Raw genomic sequence first — 19,719 nt, forward strand, 5'->3', positions numbered from 1 at the left:
TGTACAAGGCAGTCTGTGTATTAAAATATGGTCCCGCCAGATTTAAAGTTTGAGAACCTCTGTTTTAATGCATATCCCCGATCCCTACTCACTGCACACTACTGGGATTGTTTGAGTAGGGCTGTGAAGCGGTAGTACGGGATTCATAGATTCATAGATATTTAGGTCAGAAGGGACCATTATGATCATCTAGTCTGACCTCCTGCACAACGCAGGCCACAGAATTTCACCCACCACTCCTGCAAAAAACCTCACACCTATATCTGTGCTACTGAAGTCCTCAAACCGTAGTTTAAAGACTTCAAGGAGCAGAGAATCCTCCAGCAAGTGACCCGTGCTCCATGCTACAGAGGAAGGCGAAAAACCTCCAGGGCCTCTTCCAATCTGCCCTGGAGGAAAATTCCCTCCCGACCCCAAATATGGCGATCAGCTAAACCTTGAGCATATGGGCAAGATTCATCAGCCAGATACTACAGAAAATTCTTTCCTGGGTAACTCGGATCCCACCCCATCTAATATCCCATCACAGGTCATTGGGCCTATTTACCATGAATATTTAATTACCAAAACCATCTTATCCCATCATACCATCTCCTCCATAAACTTATCGAGTTTAATCTTAAAGCCAGATAGATCTTTTGCCCCCACTGCTTCCCTTGGAAGGCTATTCCAAAACTTCACTCCTCTGATGGTTAGAAACCTTCGTCTAATTTCTAATCTAAATTTCCTGGTGGCCAGTTTATATCCATTTGTTCTTATGTCCACATTGGTACTGAGCTTAAATAATTCCTCTCCCTCTCCAGTATTTATCCCTCTGATATATTTATAGATAGCAATCATATCTCCCCTCAACCTTCTTTTAGTTAGGCTAAACAAGCCAAGCTTCTTGAGTCTCCTTTCATAAGACAAGGTTCCCATTCCTCGGATCATCCTAGTAGCCCTTCTCTGTACCTGTTCCAGTTTGAATTCATCCTTCTTAAACATGGGAGACCAGAACTGCACACAGTATTCCAGGTGAGGTCTCACCAGTGCCTTGTATAACGGTACTAAAACCTCCTTATCCCTACTGGAAATACCTCTCCTGATGCATCCCAAGACCGCATTAGCTTTTTTCATGGCCACATCACATTGGCAGCTCATAGTCATCCCATGATCAACCAATACTCCAAAGTCCTTTTCCTCCTCCGTTACTTCTAATTGATGTGTCCCTAGCTTATAACTAAAATTCTTGTTATTCATCCCTAAATGCATGACCTTACACTTCTCACTATTAAATTTCATCCTATTACTATTACTCCAGTTTACAAGGTCATCCAGATCCTCCTGTAGGATATCCCTGTCCTTCTTTAAATTGGCAATACCTCCCAGCTTTGTATCATCCGCAAACTTTATTAACACACTCCCACTTTTTGTGCCAAGGTCAGTAATAAAAAGATTAAATAAGATTGGTCCCAAAAATGATCCCTGAGGAACTCCACTGGTAACCTCCCTCCAGCCTGACAGTTCACCTTTCAGTAAGACCCGTTGTAGTCTCCCCTTTAACCAATTCCTTATCCACCTTTCAATTTTCCTATTGATCCCCATCTTATCCAATTTAACTAATAATTCCCCATGTGGCACGGTATCAAATGCCTTACTAAAATCTAGGTAAATTAGATCTACTGCGTTTCCTTTGTCTAAAAAATCTGTTACTTTCTCAAAGAAGGAGATCAGGTTGGTTTGGCATGATCTACCTTTTGTAAAACCATGTTGTATTTTGTCCCATTTACCATTGACTTCAATGTCCTTAACTACCTTCTCCTTCAATTTTTTTTCCAAGACCTTGGATACTACAGATGTCAAACTAACAGACCTATAATTACCTGGATCACTTTTTTTCCCTTTTTTAAAAATAGGAACTCTCCAATCATACGGTACAACACCTGAGTTTACAGATTCATTAAAAAAATAGCAATTCTCCAATCATACGGTACAACACCTGAGTTTACAGATTCATTAAAATTTTTTGCTAATGGGCTTGCAATTTCATGTGCCAATTCCTTTAATATTCTTGGATGAAGATTATCTGGGCCCCCTGATTTAGTCCCATTAAGCTGTTTGAGTTTCGCTTCTACCTCAAATATGGTAATGTCTACCTCCATATCCTCGTTCCCATTTGTCATGCTACCATTATCCCTAAGATCCTCTTTAGTCTTATTAAAGACTGAGGCAAAGTATTTGTTTAGATATTGGGCCATGCCTAGATTATCCTTGACCTGGATTACCTGGACTGGTCAGAATACAGGTGGAAAACAGTGTTGCTTTTAAAAATCACTATAATTTTGTGCAAAATATTATGGCCTTGTAAATATGGAATAGGACGACTTATTCTTGATTTCTATTACGCCTTTGCCTAATACAGCATCTTCTATTACCAGCAACTTTCAGTGCATTGATATAATTAATGCAACCAAATGTAATTCACCCATTGTAGTATCAAAGCTGACATTGATAAAACAGGAACAATTTTATTTTTAATCTGGTTTATTTTATTGGTGAGTATATATTCTGGATTTATGAAGACCAGGAATTAAGGGTAATGCTCATGGTCTAGTTCTCCTATGTTAAGAAAAGTGCATGTGGATGTATCTGTAGTTAGTGATTTCATGAAGCAACACACTGAGTATGCAGAGTAGAAAAAGAGACCAACTTGCAATATCCACACAATTCCAAATGCTAACCAACAGTTTTTATTCACATGAGTTACCAGATCCATATTTATACTCACATCTACTAGGAAGAGCATCTGCTCTTCCACTGATTCTGGCACACCTTTGCCATATTTTTGTAGCTTGTTGTTTGCCACCCGGAGTTTGTTCTTTATCTGATTTTCCAAAGTTGGTAGTGATTTCTGTGAGGGAAAAATAATAGAATCATAGAAATGTAGGGCTGGAAGGGACTTTGCGAAGCCATTAAGTCCAGCTGTCTGTGCTGAGGCAGGACCAAGTAAACCTAGACCACCCCGACAGGTGTTTGTTCAACCTGTTGTTAAAAACCTCCAGTGATGGTAATTCCACAACCTCCATTGAAAACCTGTTCCAGAACTTGACTATCATTATAATTATAAAGTTTGTCCTAATATCTAACCTAAATCTCCATTGCTGCAGATTGAGCCCATTGCTTCTTGTCCTACCTACATTGGACATGGAGAACAACTGATAACAGTCCTTTTTATGACAGCCCTTAACAGATTTGAAGACTGTTACCAGGTGTCTCCTCACTATTATTTTCTCCAGACTAAACATGGCCAATTTTTTTAAAAAAACCTTTCCTCATAGGTCAGGTTTTCTAAACCTTTTATCATTTTTGCTGCTCTCCTCTGGACTGTCTCCAATTTGTCCACATCCTTCCTAAAGTTTGGTGCTTAGAACTGCAAACTGAACTCCAGCTGAAGCCTCACAAGTGCCAAGTAGAGAGGGACAATTACCTCCCATGTCTTAAATATGACACTCCTGTTAATACACTCCTGAATGATTTAAGCCTTTTTTGCAACTTCATCATGTTGTTGACTCATATTCAGTTTGTGATCCACTATAACCCCAGATCCTTCTCAGCAGTACTACCTCCTAGCCGGTGATTCCCATTTTGCAGTTATGCATTTGATTTTTCCTTCCTAAATAAAATACTTTTCACTTGTCTTCATTAAATTTCATCTTGTTGATTTCAGACCAATTCTCTAATTTGTCAAGATCATTTTGAATTTCAGGGGTTCTCAAACTGGGGGTCGGGACCCCTCAGGGGGTTGCGTGGTTATTACATGGGGGGTTGCGAGCTGTCAGCCTCCACCCCAAACCCCGCTTTGCCTCCAGCATTTATAATGGTGTTAAATATATAAAAACATTTTTTTAATTTATAAGGCAGGGTCGCACTCAGAGGCTTGCTATGTGAAAGGGGTCACCAGTACAAAAGTTTGAGAACCACTGCATCCTGTCCTCCTGCAACCCCTTCCAGCTTGTTGTTGTCCACAGATTTTATAAGCATACTTTCCACTCTACTGCCCAAGTCATTATCAAAAATATTGACTAATACTGGACCCAGGACTGACCACTGTGGGGCCCCACTAGATATGCCTTTCCAGTTTGACAGCAAGTCATTGATAAGTACTCTTTGAGTACGGTCTTTCAACCAATTGTGCACCCACCTTATAGTAATTTAATCAAGACCACATTTCCCTAGTTTGCATATGAGAATGTCATGTGGGACTGTGTCAAAAGACTTACTAAAATCAAGGTATATCACATCTACTGCTTCTCCCCTATCCACTATGCCAGTAACACTGTCAAGGAAGGAAATTAGGTAGGTGTGGTATGATTTACAAGGCATTGACATAAAACTTGTATGGATCTCCTAATCCCCAGTTTAAATCAGGGGATACATATAGAAATGTACCTTGTCATAAATATAAAGGGAAGTGTAACCACCTGTCTGTATACAGTGCTAGAAAATCCCTCCTGGCCAGAGGCAAAATCCTTTTACTTGTAAAGGGTTAAGAAGCTCAGGTAACTGACTGGCACCTGACCCAGAATGACCAATGAGGGGACAAGATACTTTCAAATCTGGAGGGGGAAAAAGGCTTTTGTCTGTCTGTGTGATACCTTTGTCAGGAACAGATCAAGGATGCAAGCCCTCCAAGTCCTGTAAAGTTAGTAAGTAATATAGCTGTAAAATGCGTTAGGTTTTCTTTGTTTTGGTTTGTGAAATTCGCTGTGCTGCAGGAAATGTGTATTCCTGTTTTTGTGTCTTTTTGTAACTTAAGGTTTTGCCTAGAGGGATTCTCTATGTTTTGAATCAGACTGTCTGTAAGATTATCTTCCATTCTGATCTTACAGAGTTGTTCTCTTATCTTTTTTTGTTCTCCTAATAAAGTTCTGATTTTTAAGAATCTGATTGGGTCTTTTGCGTCTTAAAAATCCAAGGCTGGTCTGTGCTCATCTTGTTTATTCTTAAGCCTCCCCAGGAAAGGGGGTGTAAGGGCGTGGGGGGATATTTTGTGGAAATAGGAACTCCAAGTGGTTCTTTCCCTGATTGTTTGTTAAATCACTTGGTGGAGGCAGCGTTTTACCTTATCTAAGGGGAAAGACTTTGTGCCTTGGGGAAGTTTTAACCTAAGCTGGTAAAAATAAGCTTAGGGGGTCTTTCATGCGGGTCCCCACATTTGTACCCTAGAGTTCAGAGTGGGGAAGGAACCCTGACATACCTAATGCTTCTTAAAGATCTGTAAATTGCTTTATGCTAAACTATTAGCTAAAAATATTAATTTATGAGAAAAGGTCTCCTTTATATTTATTTTCTACAAGCTAGTTAAGGTTTCAGAAAGTTTTGACCTGCTACTACATAGCTTAAATAAATATCTTGGCAAAAGATCCAAACAACATTTGATCTTTTGTGTATTCACCAAATAGTTTTTTAAAGAGCCAATAGCCCAAGTTTGCTAACTTACATTAATGTGCTCTATCAGTTCCTGCGTAAGTCTCTCTGCCAAAAGTGGGATAGTAGCTTTTCTTTCTTCCAAAAGAATACTAAAAGAGATGAAAGACTGTAATAAATAATAATAACAACAATAATATCATCCCAAATAATTCCTTCTTTCATCCCAAAGGATTCCAGAGTACTTCATACACTACAGTACAGATACTGACCGATCTGGCCAGCTATATACACTTACTAATAGTATTCAAAATGGTCAAATTATTTCTTGCAAGCATGCAAATAACACATTTCCAGCATGAATTTTTGGAGAAATAAAATGGACGTAGGCATTCTCAGAAAAGTTTATCTGTGACAAAGACCTTCTACAGCATTTGTGATCCTCAGGAATGATGGAGCTATCAAAGACCAGGGTGAGATTAATGGAACTAGAGAGAAAGCCTCCTCAGCAGATAGCCATCAGTGGTGGCATTCCCTCCAACCATAGGCGCCGACTCTGTGGGTGCTCCGGGGCTGGAGCACCCACGGGGAAAAATTGGTGGGTGCTGTGCACCCACTGGAAGCTCCCCTGCCCGCCCCAGCTCACCTCCGCCTCCTCCCCTGAGCGCGCCGCGTCCCACTTCTCCCCCCTCCCTCCTAGCGCTTGCTACTGCGAAACAGCTGTTTTGCACTGCAAGCGCTTGGAGGGAGGGAGAGGAGACGGAACGCGGCACACTTGGGGAAGAGGCGGTGCTGGGGAGGGGTCCAATAGGGGCAGGGAGGGGGCAGAGTTGGGGCAGGGACTTTGGAGAGGGGGTTGGAATGGGGGCGGGGTAGGGGTGGGGAAAGGGTGGAGTTGGGGCGGGGCCGGAGGGCGCGAGCACCCACCAGCGCCAGGGAAAGTTGATGCCTATGCCTTCAACAACAGCTGAGAGCAACTACAAATCTGGCTGCTCTGGAGACAAAAATGAAAGCTCTCCCATTGTTCTTGTGGAACTAACAATAAAAAAGTAATTAATTAATAAGCATTTCACTCTGTCCCTGAAATGAAAGAAGAGAAACAGAACACAGGTTTCTCTTCAGAGCAGTGTGGCCTATTGGATGGAGCACTGAACTGGGACTTGGAGGATGTAGATAGAGCTGGGTGAAGTTTTCCATGCAAATCATTTTTTTTTTTTTTGGCTGAAAAATGCAGATTCGGGTTCGCTGAAGCAATTGATGAATTCAGGTCAACTTTGGCAAATTGTTTCAGTCAAATAAAAAAAGAGTCTGGAAATGTCAAAAAAAGAGAAATTTTTGGAATTTGTGTTTCAGAAAGATATTTTGTTTTGAAATGTCACTCAATTTATTTTAAAAAAATTATAAAAGATTAAAAATTCTCCAAAATAAAATGAAATATTTTGTTTCATGTCGAATGTTTACAACTCATTCATTTTGTCAGGAAAAAAGATTAGTGACGGAATTGAAAAATCAGTTATTTGCACAGGTCTAGCTTTCATTTCTGTTCCTGACTTTGCCATAGGCCTTCTGGGTGATCTGAAGCAGGTTGCTTCATTGTTTTCTGCCTCAGTTTCCCCATCTGTAAAATGGAGATGATATTGAGCTACTTTGTAAAGCGCTTTGAGATCTACTGATGAAAGTATTATTTTGATGCTGATTATGACATTGTCTGTTCTTGGGAAGAGGAAGAAAAGAGGATTTTAGGTCTGTGGATAGGCCACTCATGGATTTATGGAATTTTGTATGGTGCTCACACACCATAACTATGAACAGATTTTTGTCTCTGACAATAGAGATTAGCTGGTAGTGACAAATGAAAAGATGATATTTTTTTATTCAGGCAGCTGGGTGCAGACAGGACTGTAGTTTTCTTTTGCTCTGTAATGCCCAGGCTAAGTGTGCAACCAGATTTGAGCTGCCTCACATTCCTGGCCGGGTCTAACCAGTCACGGGTGGAATGCCTGCCTACGCAACATCTCCTCACCCCCATTTAAATCAATATTAACACCGAGAGTCACATTGTTTAGCTAGGTCCTAAACTACTCCAACTACAAGGGTATCAAAAGTCTCCATGCCATTGTCAGTGAACTACTTCTATTCCTGAATGAGTGAATTTACTCTGTTCCATATGCACAACTCAGGGCTAGACTGTGAATTCAGGCACAATGCTAAGCTAGGGGTTGTGTGTAAGCTGCTCCTTCCCAGAAGGTACTATAACCCAGAAACACACCGCTGAGTCACAATTCCTCCCCTGCTTCCGCCTTCCCCTCAGCAGGTGGTAATTTACTGATGGCCACAACCACAAGCGAACTCCTGACTATCCTGGCCAGTAAGATGACAAAGCCAAGGCCCACTCACCTGCTCCAGTTGGGGTGTAAGCAAGCAAGTACCCCTACTTACTCCTGTGTGCTTGCACCCAAAGCCTGAGGAGCCCATGTAGAAGCATAAGGTGGATACTTACTCCATCTACTTCCCTTTGTGCATGCATAGTCCAACTCATAATCAGTGGCATAGCTAGGTGGAGCAAAGAGGGGGAGCGGACATAAAGAAAGGTGTCACCCGCTTGTGCTCACCGGGCGGCGCTCTGGGTCCTCAGCACCACGGAAGACCCTCGCCACCGAAGTGCCGCTGGACCCGGAGCATGTGAAGACCCTGCCGCCGAAGTGCCGCTGGACCCGGAGCATGTGAAGATCCCGCCACCGAAGTGCCGCTGGATCCAGAGCACGTGAAGACCCCACCACCGAAGTCCCGCTGGACCGGCTGGTGAAGACCCGGAGCATCGCCAGGTGAGTAGAAATTTAAAAAGGCGCCAAAAAATTAAAAAGGCGCCACTTGTGCTCAGTGGGGGAGCGGCTGCTCCCCCCGCTCCCCTCTTAGCTACGCTACTGCTCATAATGTGTCCCAATGACTGGCTTTAACCATTGCATGGATGTATAAGGGCATGCATTTACTCACTTTTCTGTGATTTTTTTTTTAAACTCTTAACAGGGAAAAACCTGTCCAATATTCAGTGTGTATTGATTTTAAAGCTACCTAAAATATTCATGCTCCTCAAAGAATTCTCTCTCTTTCTGAATTGCAGAGGCCAGTGTCAAGTTGTCATGGATGTCCTGCTGCCCACGACATTTAACAATCATGTAGCCCTTCCTTAGGGGGACACTGAGATTTCGGACAATGTCAACTACATCGCTCTCAGTTCCTCTGTCGACCAAATCGGGTTTTGTGAGAATCCCTGTGAAGTAACAAAACAATGATTGTATTTAGAGAGGTGACACACTTTGTAGATGGAAGCACCACTTGCGCTTCCACAGTTAGGACTGAGTTGACTTTTGCATTTAAAACAGGGATCCAATCACTTCATTATATATGCTGTATTTTTCATATCTTTCCCCCCAAAATCACAGCATTTACTCTCTTTTTTAAAAGAATTTACAAGCAAATTGGTTAGTTGATGAATTAAAATTATTTTAAAATGGGTCCTTAAGACATTTAACACTTAGTGTCACAGTATCTGATATCCAGAATAATCTCAATAAAGGAACAAAACAGAGTTTTCACCATGAAAGAAAAAAAGAGAAATTCTAATGTGTCTTTAAAAATCAGTTTAATCTAATCTGGGGACACTAAAATGCCTCAGTCATAACCATATAGCTTTTCCATGGCATCACTACAGGTCAGATTTAAGGTTGTTTGGGTGCCTTACCTGTGGATTTCCATACCCTAACATATTTGTATTTCTTCTAAGTGTAACCTTATATCTGAATTTCCTTGGTTTATAATGCTTAGTTTTTGGATAATGACATCAGTGTAATCTTTACTTACTGTAAATTACTGATCTATTCACCCAACCTGAACTCCATCTTAACATAGTTTTAGTCTGGGAATGTATGTGTGTGATATCATTATCCACACACAGGGCCAGATCCTCAACTGGTATAAATTGGAGTCGCTCCATTGAAACTGAGGATCTGACCCACACTTGCACCTATGTCCTCTTTCCATAGATTTCTAAATACTACACTATATATTTTAAAGAACTCGTGAGGGCCTAAGTGCCATGGAGTGCCCAGGAAAGGACTTCCACATGAGTATATTCTCCCTGGAGAGTCATTAAAAGAAACTCCCAAATGATTCTAGGCTTACAAAGTATCAGAACAGACAATTGCAGGAACATTTTACAGAATAGGATAACGCTCATAAATTCAGGGGAAGGGGTTGGTCACTCCTTTAGCCATTTTCCCCTAAAGTAGTTGTGATTTTTTTTGTCTGAAATTTAGATTCTGAAATGAAGCATGGATAGGAAAATCCTGTGTGGATTTCAAATGATAGCAAGCCCATCACCAAAATACAAATCTCTCGTTCCTTTGCTGCTTTTCTAGGATTCTTTTAGCTACCTGGGTAACTGGTAGAAAATGCTCAACCTCTCCAGTGTTTAGTAATAAACATTCTTTGCAAGTACTTTGCTTTGCCTCTTTTGACTTTTCGCACAACACAATACCATTTTCTTTTAGATATATGTATCTTTACTTACCTAGAGTTCTCTCCCCCTTAGGATCCACCTCTTTAGCCATTCTTAGGGCCTCTGTAGTTGCAATATCCACATTACTTGGTACAACTACCAGATTTATAGTTTGTTGCTTACAAATATACATTTTAATTAGATTTATGATCTGTAATGAAATAAGAAATGTAATAAAAGTTTATTACTTCACATAGGCTATGGTAGGTAAGTCCTATTACAAGTGGTAGGTTTGGTTCTTCCAGATTTCATAGCTTTCAAAGGAATTTATTTAGCTACCCCCCTCCCCCACCTCCTAATGTGGTTATGCCGACTGCATAATTGCCTAGGTGCATTATGGTGTTTTTTCACTTGCCTCAAAGCACTGAGTACTGCCGGAGGCATGGGATAGAACTTAATGGTTCAGTGGTTTGGGTCCAGTACTGCAAAAATCGTGGTCAGATTTGATAGCATATCATTAGTATTACAGATGTGACTATGGGACGAAAACTTACATGAGAATTTCAGAAGAACACAATACAGCCTGAAATCTTATCATCTAAAGGTAAAATTAAATGTGTTAATAAACATATGTAAACATACTACATTTGACCAACTTGAACAACATTGTTTAAAAGCACAGAATAACATTTACGATGGTCTTTATTGTAATAGGTTTACAAGTCCAAGCAGGTACACTTAGAACTAAATTAGGAATGATTAAGCAACATCAAATTTTAGCTTTTTATGATGCTATTGAAAACTTGAAGACAACAAGTCTTACAATATAACAGTTAGGCCCAGATCCTCAGCTGCAGCTCAGGAAGTGCATGTGTGCAAATGAGTTTAACACACTTGTGTATCCCCTCAGCCTTGGGGCTGGTAGTCAGTGGACTGATACTGAGCATAAATTAGGGCAGCCTCAGAGTTGCTCTATTTTATGCCAGATGCCCATGGCCTCAGAGGACCATGACTCTCAGGGGTTGCTGGGGCATAAATAAGCCCTGAGCATGCCATTTTCAGATGTGCACCTTCTTTTTCCATGCATTTAAAATATTGTTTTGAAAGAGACAATGAGAAGTCATTTGCCTCAGTGTAAATGCCAGAGGGTCATTACAAAAATAAAAACATTAGATCAAAAATTTCAGTGAAGCCACAGAAAGTAATTTCTGCAGGCTGACTATTGTCCTCATCAGTGTTTGAATCAGACAAGCTTTCTAGAGCATCCTTCTTTCTTCCCCAGAAATGCAGAGTCAACTTTTGGGACACCACTAAGGATGTAAAGATCAGATGCCCTCAGCTCTGGGTGAGTCCAAGGGAGATTTTGAATGGACAGAAAATCTAACAACCACCTTCTCCTTCAATTAGAATAGAGTAGGGAGAGGGAAGGAGGGAAAATAAAAAGGAAAGATGGAGGAGGATTAATGGGGATGGGCAGGAAAGATAGCGGGATTGGTGCCTGGAAAAATGATCTTCCTGGGGGCCAAAAATCCCTGTAGCCAGCTCCGCTGAAACCTCTGCAGGGTGAACGAACGCACACGCACGCATGCACACAGTTCCATTAGAGCACATGGAACTCTAGTGGAAGTTAGAAAATGTCTCAAACAAACACTCTTGTCTACAGAATCTAGAGTTTTCCCCCTTTTGGTATATGGCACATCCTTCTCAATGCTAGCACTTCCTCCACTAAAACCCTCGCTTGTTATATCTTACTTCTCCTTGGGAAATTACATATCTGTCTGTTCTGTGCCATCATTAAACAGAAGATTATGCAGATCAAGACACCCTAATCTCTTTTGCCGTCATTTACCAGTTTCCCAGCCCAGAATTGCTACATACTTTACCTGATTTCCAATGTCTTTTGGCTGATTCCCCACAGCCACCCTCGCAATCCCTGGCAGATCAATCAGTGTCAGATCTGGAACATTCGGGGAGCTAATTTCTAGGGAAATTAATTCTTGGCTAATGCCCACTCCTTCACCAGCCATTGCATCCTGGGCTAGAGGAAGGAGACACAAAAGCAAAGATTAGATGCTTGTCATGGAATTCAGACTAGAAAATAATGGGGATTAAGAAAAAACCTATTGCTAAATTTATTTCTATAGAAAATGTGATCTCAGAAAAGCTATCCCTTCATTTTAGCTTTGAAAGAAGATTTATAAATATAGTATAAAATAATAAAGATTAGTCTTCATTTTTTATACTGTAAAGGACAACAATATCCAAGACTTGGCCCAGGGAATAGCAAATATCAGCCCCAAAGAACAGTGGAGTGCTAAACCACAAGCTTGCTGCTAATCTGTCAGCATCCAGCATAAGTGTATGTCTGGTTTGAAGCACAGAGTATAGCTGGGTGAAATTTTTCACACATTTTTTTAAGCGAGAAATGTAGATTTGGTGAAACCAAAACATTTCACAAATTCATGTCAATTTCACAAAATGGTTTCAGCTAAAAATATGTAAAACAAATTTCAAAACAAAACGAACTTCCATTTTATTTCAAAACCATTCAAATAGCTGATATCAAATAAACAAGTTTCGAGTTGGTTGAAATGAAATGTTTTATTTGACCTGAAACAATTTTTTTTCCAATTCACTGACAATTTTCAGTTTGACCCAAAACAAGATTTTTTTTTTTCCAAAATCACCAGTGAACCAATCAATTTGTTATTTGGCCAGCTCAGCAGGGAACCCACTTGCAGATATTACCTATTGTAAGCACTATGCACACTTATGGAGCTATAGGAAAGCATAAGTGATGATAATGTCTTAACTAGGCACAAACATCCAGAACAGAAGAGTGAGAAATCCCCACTTTTTACAATGCCATTGCAAACGCAGGCCTCAATCCTGAAATAAATTTCTGTGCCTACACAGACATCATTGCAGAATCAGGGCCACCAGGAAATACAAGATTCAAAGTATGTTACTGACGCCCCAGGTTACATTTACCTTTCCTTATTTCTTTTTCCACTTCTGAAGGACCATTCAATTCTTGCTTTATCTCCAAGTAAGTAATTTTTCCTTTCCATTCCTGTGTATAATGCACTTTCTTCAGTTTGAGCTCTAAAGGACATCTGGTAACAATACCTATCAAATTAAACAAACATAAAGCACTAGTCATGTATGAAGAATGAAACACGTTTCCCTCCTCTTTGGAAGCCACTGAAATACCAGCATATTGTCCTTAGCTTATTTTCAATATGCATCGTACTACTACTGCTCTGCAATTACACAGCAGTAGGGGTCAAATGCAATGTTCATTGCAATAGTAGTCTTTCCGCTGGAGTTCAAGGACCCCTAGAGTCTGCTTTTTGTGCTCTTCATCTGAAGAACTGAAAGCTCATTACATAGGTGGGTAAATATATAGCAGTTATCCCCATTTTGAAGAAAGGGGTACCTGAAGATCAGGGAAGTGAAGTGAGTTGTACAAGGTCACATGAGAAGTCCTTGGCAGAGCTGACAACATAGCCCAGGTTTCCTGCCTTCCAGCCCCATGTTCAGTCTTCCAGATCACAGGCTCCCCCTCCCCACCATTTCAAAGCAGTCCTCCAGCACCCTTACAGAACACCACACCACTGTGACCTAGGGAAATGTCAGATTTCTGACATGAAACGCTGAGAGATAAATTCTTACCACTGCCTCTAGGAAGAGCGACTCCAGACAGGGCTTCTAGAACCGAGCTTTTTCCAGAACTCTGGTCTCCAATGACTGCAATTGCTGGCAAAGCCAGGTCCTTTTCTACTCCGAGGGCTCTCAGGGAGTCAATGAGATCAATACAGGGACGAACCTTTTCCTCATACTGACTGCACAAGGAGTGTTCTGCTTTCTGATTTAAAAAAAAAAAAAGTGCTTATAAATGGAAGAAGGACCTTGACCTCCAGTTTCAATAAAAGGCCTCTACATATATAGGCACAGTGTCAGTGATGAGATACTGTGACACCCAGTACTCCATGTTCACCACTTTTATAAGGTTATGATATATTTTGTGCAAAGTATGCCTTAAGGTATCATTTGAACATTCATAATCTGCTGAATATGATTATCCTGTTGAAATATGTGTAGCAACATTATGTGTAAAGTTATAAGTTTCTACTGTATGATTCTTACTGCAATATGCTGTAATTCTGGGTAACACCCACAAACCAGTTTCTCAGAGACAAAGACACCCTGGCACACCAGCAAGATGTTAAAAAGTGATCACCAGCTTAAGCAGCCATTCTCCAGCACAGGAGAAGGTATAAATAAGAAATTTACATTTTATCTCAGAGACGGTTCAAACCGCACACATACAGGAGCCTGTATGTTTGCACCCCAGTGGGAGGAGGGTAATCCTCAAAGAGGGAAGAGGAGTATAAGAATGAGAGACAGTGACTGCCACATCACCTGTCCTCCTCCTATCTCTCTGCTCACAGCATCAACAAATTCCTGAAGGACACTGAACAGGGGGAGGGATCTCAGGTTGGAAGGAGACCAAGCCTGTGAAATTCACTGCAGCTTATGGTAAGACAGACTTTTTTGCTTTTATAGTATTACCTTAGTAAAGTTAGGAATTAGCTTGCATTTTTATCTTTTTATTTCTTTTTTAACCAATTTGACTTTTATGCCTCATCACTTGTAATCACTTAAAATCCATCATTCTAGATTTAATAAACTTGTTTTATTTTGTTTTATCTAAACCAGTGTATGTTAGGATTGAAGTGTTTGGGAACTTCTACTTGAGATAACAAGGCTGGCGCATAAACATTTTCCTTTGCTGAAATGACAGACTATATATGAGCTTGTACTGTCCAGGAGGATACTGAGCAGTAGAAGATGCATATTTCTGGGCAGCCAGCCTAGGACTAAGAATTTGCTGGTGTCACCCTGTACGTAATTCAGGAGTGGCTTGCTTGAAGCATTCCTATAATCCAGTGGAATGGTTTTGCATGCTAAAAGCTGTGTGTGAGTAGCACCAAGGGGTAGAAGCTAAGCAGTGTAAAAGTCATCCCAGGCTAGAGAACTGGGTGGGGGACGGGGGACGGACAGCTGTCCAACAGTCCAGATTGTACCGTGGAGAATGTCACAGGTACACAGCATTATTCCAGGAGTTTTTTTTGCAGCAGTGTGCTATAAACAGATCTGTAGTAAAAAGAGTGATTGCCACAGTGACGGACACTCTGTGAGACACTAAAATACATAATATTGGGAAGACCTGTGTATTCCATATGTATTGTGAAGAACAAAACCCACATGTCTCAGCGTGTCTGGTTGGGAGACTACCTCCCTCCTTGTGCCATCCCAGCTGCAGTTGAAATGTATGGAGGTGCTTCAGCTAGACCCCCTCTACCTCAGGATGAGACAGTGAGGTAGCTGGCAGGGCCTTTTCCACGAGGACTGCTTCTCTTTGGAATGCGCCCTGCTCCTTCCAGCTAATTGGTTCAGAACAGTCTAATCTGTTGATATTCAGAGCATCTTGGAAGGCTCATCTTCTTAAGAGGGCTGGTGAGGCAAGGACGATTGCTCAAGGGGTGGGTGAGGCATGGGGAAAATGGGGGAGTCCTTTTAATCTATTTCATTGTTCTTGTCTGTGAGGTTGCTTTGTGGTTTCTCTTTGTATTGATTCCATTGGTACTAGTGTTTTTAATTACCGTCAGAGATGCCTAATGTAAGAGACCCCGCACTTACCGGCCTCACACAATCCCCTGCCTGAAAGCCTCCCTGCTCATATGCCAATAATTATTTTAAGGTATTTCTCTCAAATTCAAATTCAATTCAATTCAATTCAATTCAAATTCAAAACAACTCCAACTTTGAAGGCTCATATGGAGATTTGGTGGCTTTTTCTCCACCCTTCTCTGATGAGCTTTCCTAACTGATGAGGGACATTGTAGAAAGGTGGCACACACTTGTTCTAGTGCATTACGCTGCACAGTGAGGGGTTCGAACACTGAGGGGTTCGAAGACTGTTAGGCAACCTTCAGAAGTGCCCATGGTTATCGTCATCTACTAACTATTCAGCTGCCTGAGTGAAATGAGCTGGGGATTGCTGTCCAGTCCCTGACTGGTGTCCACCCCTACAAAAGCGAACACCACGACTGTCACGAATCGGTTCCCTAGTTAGCGCTCTCATTGGAGGGGCCTAAGTCGGAATGGCCTTAGAAGCTGAATGACTGTTTTACCCTGAGAGGCAGTCCCTGCAGAAAAGGGTTGGGATACTTTGGCAAGGCCTTCTGGGGAAATGTATGTTGCTGCTGTTGGTGCCCACAGGTAACTCTTCTGTGGCTAAAAGCATTTCAGTCACTAGGGCTGTCATTCCAGCACCTTCCACGAGCACTAATAAGAACTGACAATACCGTGCAGTCACTGCACATACCAAAATGGAGATTTTTTTTTTAAAGCAGATACCCAAAGTGAGCCTGAAGACTCAAGCATTTTCTATGTAGAATTAATTGCATTTCTCCTACACAGCAGGAAAATAGCAAAAGTTATGAAATAACATGCACTGGGACTATTAACAGTTAGAGCTAAATCTGGGCATGCCCAGTGCAGGTGTGCTGGGGATGTGCAGGGACAGAGGCCCTCTCCCCCTTCCAGAGCACCCACTTGGGACCCTGGCAGAACACTGAGATTAGTGCTCCTGTGAACAGCAGTAAGAGAAGAGGGATCGCTAGCACAACCGGCACAACTCGAGGGATTGTGACCAGACTGGTTGGTGAGATGGCCAGGGCCCTACCTTCACTATTTGCCCAAGACCTTCTGGTAGCAAGTCCATTGCAACTTATGCTAGCAGGTGCTAGGACTGCTATTCAGCATGCTCCTTTCCCTAGTGCTCCCTGAGGCATTCGGCCTGCATCAGCTCTTCACAAAAGAGAACGTCCCAGAGCTTCTCTGCTTGGAGGCACAGCTCTGCTTCCATCTCCTAAGCTCTCCAGAGAGGAGCATGTACGTATATACATAATTCTCTCAAACCTGGTCCACTGACGACGAAACCAATGCCCAATACTATACGTGTAGTTAAAAGCGCAGATTTCAGTGGAGCTATGCCCACAGTACACCAGCCAAATATCTGGTCTTGTATTTCATCAAAATGATGGCTGTATAGTCCTTGCAAATTTTAGTGTATGGTCTTCCAAATATATGTGTGTCACTCACCTGTGCATTTTTATTCACCTTTGGAGATGGGGGATTTTCCTCTCTCTTGATGCTCTTCCCAGACATCATGCTACACTGGAGTCTTCAGGATATCTTCCTGGGATAAAAATCAAGCCATTAGGCCATACGGAAAATATGGCCACATTTCCTAATCAAAAGAGCATTGTTAATTTAGCTCATATACCAATCTGCTAAGATCTTATTAGGCCAGATACTCAGCTAGTGTAAATTAGGATAGCTCTACTGAAATCAAAACACTAATTTACATCAGCTGAGGGTGGATCTAGCCCACTGTCTCCAACCTTACTGGACTAAAAGAACAGAAGTGGAGTAAATATTTATGTTCTAATTAGTTCTACATAAACTGTTGTCACACAGCATACTTCGTTTTACAAACAAGCTTTTGGGCCTACTGCATGATCTTAGTCCCCCAGAATGATCATGCTTAACCACTGAATAATACTGAGCAACTCTATGCATTATCAGCAGTGTCTTGGGACCATCTTAGGTTCTTTTATTGCTTTCTCCCCGTAAAATATAGTAAACTAGGCCAAAATTAGGACCTGTAGTAAGAATCCATATATCAAGATTTATGGTCCACGCAAATACAGTTAACAGCACCAGCCATCATGATCATCAAAAGAAATAAAACATTTACTTTGCAGCTACGAACGGGTTTTTAGAAAAGCTGGAAATACCATAACATTCCTATTAACAAATCTCAGTTTCTTTTGACAAAAAATAATCACACACACACACACAAGCCATCGCTTGATGCAATAAGGACTAATAAATCTAAAATTCTTAGCTATATTGAGTTATAGCAGTTGTGGATCTGCCCACCTCCCCTCTCTTTTTTTTAAGGAAGCTTACAAAATATATTTCAATATAGTTAGTAAAGAGTTTTTCTCAAACATTCTTAATATACATCATGTTGCCTATTCATTTCACCTAGATTTTCAGAGTTGTTTGCAGTGACTTCTGTGCTATTTCCCTATAATCCAGATTTCTGTCAGATAAGTCATTTGCGTTCTCATACAGTAACACCTGCTAACGTAAGTAATTACTTAAAGAGAAAGAGAACCTTTACCTGGCTATATGCTAGGACTATTTCAAAACTATTAACTCTTTTAGGGTTGCCAGGCATCCGGTTTTCTACAGGAACGCCCGGTCAAAAAGGCACCCTGTTGGCTCTGGTCGGCACTGCCAACTGGGCCATTAAGTCTGGTTGGCGGCACAGCAGGGGGCCGCGGCTAAGGCAGGCTCCCTATCTGCCCTGGCTCTATGTGGCTCCTGGAAGCGGCTGCCAGGTCTCTGTGGCCACTAGGTGCATGGGTTCTGGGCTTCAGCCTTCCCACCCCTGCTCCAGCCATAAGGCTCTGGCTCTGGGCTTCAGCACAGGGTGATGGGGCTTCAGCAGTACAGGCCTTACCTAGCACCGTGGTCAAGAGGCAAGGAGGGGGGTGAGCAGCCACGGAAGGGAGCTTGGGGCGATGGGGGGCTGGGGGAGGCAGTGGGAACCAGGGGAATCTGTGAAGGCCCAGGGAAGGCAGTGAAAGCAAGGAGCACCAAAATACAGCTATACATTATTTTTATTATTGAGCCTGCAAAAAACCCCTACATAAATAAATTACAATGATTTGGACAGTATATGTGCATATTTATAAGTTTTTCCTAAAGCTAATTAAGTATTTTAGGAAAATTTGTTGGACCGGCCCCCAAAAATGTTGTTGTGAAAACCGCTGGTCTAGGGGCCACAGAGACCTGCAGACAGCTTCCTGGGAGCCACAGTAAGCACACTCTGAATCCCATCCCATATCACAGAGTCCCCTCCCAGACCCAAACTCCCTCCCAGACCCTGCATCCCACCACGTCCCTCCCAACCCCAGCCCTGAACCCCTCATCCCTGGCCCCACCCCAGAGCCCATATTCCCAGCTGGAGCCCTCACTCCCCCGCACCCCAACCCCCTGCCCCAGCCCAGAGTCCCCTCCCACACCCAAACTCCCTCCCAGAGCCCACCCCCTGCAGCCCCCCCCAACCCCAGCTCTGGGCCCCCTCCTGCATCCCAAACCTCTCATTCCTGGCCCCACCCTAGAGCCTTCACCTCCAGCCAGAGCCCTCACCCCCCCGACCCCAACTCCCTTCCCCAGCCTGGTGGGGGAGAGCGGGCAACGGAGTGAGGGGACATGGAGCGAGTGGGTCAGGGGTGTTCGGTTTTGTGCGATTAGAAAGTTGGCCACCCTATGTCTTACTTATCTCCATCCTTCTTTTCTCTGACAGAACTTAGGGAAACTAAACTAACAGCCGAGCGCTAGAATCTTTGATTTCCAAGAATATTACCTTTATAGTTAAGGACCAGTCGTTATCTTTTGCCCAGTATTTTTTAGGCTACTAGCAGACAGGGTACTATTTAAAGCAAAACAGAAAATTTTATATTATTCCAGTGAAACAACCACTACGCATAACAATTTATTCAAACTCTTAATTCAGACCCCTACGCAGTGGCTCCTGTACCCTGGGCCGCCCCTCGACATTGTGGTGCCCTACGCAGCTGTGTAGATTGCGTATGGGTAAGGACGGCCCTGCGTACCACTGCCAAATGGCTACATATGTAAAAACCAATCTCTCCTGTTGGGAACAC

At 42.2% G+C, this 19,719-nt stretch overlaps 1 protein-coding gene across 4 annotated transcripts in view; it reads right to left on the reverse strand.

Moving 5' to 3' along the window:
• The window catches only part of LOC311514721 (interferon-induced GTP-binding protein Mx1-like), a 29,029-nt gene that overhangs the window by 7,495 nt on the left and 1,815 nt on the right, over window positions 1–19,719 (reverse strand). For 2 of the 4 annotated variants that reach the window (XM_084617403.1, XM_084617401.1), the window contains exons 2-10: window positions 19,419–19,484; window positions 17,078–17,174; window positions 13,580–13,772; window positions 12,896–13,033; window positions 11,788–11,942; window positions 9,977–10,115; window positions 8,479–8,677; window positions 5,480–5,558; window positions 2,768–2,890 (exon numbers count right to left, since the gene is read on the reverse strand). In XM_084617403.1, coding sequence (XP_084473529.1) covers window positions 2,768–2,890; window positions 5,480–5,558; window positions 8,479–8,677; window positions 9,977–10,115; window positions 11,788–11,942; window positions 12,896–13,033; window positions 13,580–13,772; window positions 17,078–17,146 — 1,095 coding nt within the window. In that variant the 5' untranslated portion in view covers window positions 17,147–17,174; window positions 19,419–19,484. The remainder of the gene's footprint in view (window positions 1–2,767; window positions 2,891–5,479; window positions 5,559–8,478; window positions 8,678–9,976; window positions 10,116–11,787; window positions 11,943–12,895; window positions 13,034–13,579; window positions 13,773–17,077; window positions 17,175–19,418; window positions 19,485–19,719) is intronic. The other 2 variants (XM_084617400.1, XM_084617402.1) reach the window with 1 other exon arrangement.

This window comes from Lepidochelys olivacea (genome assembly GCF_965140295.1).
Source record: "Lepidochelys olivacea isolate rLepOli2 genome assembly, chromosome: 1".
Lineage (NCBI taxonomy): Eukaryota > Metazoa > Chordata > Testudines > Cheloniidae > Lepidochelys > Lepidochelys olivacea.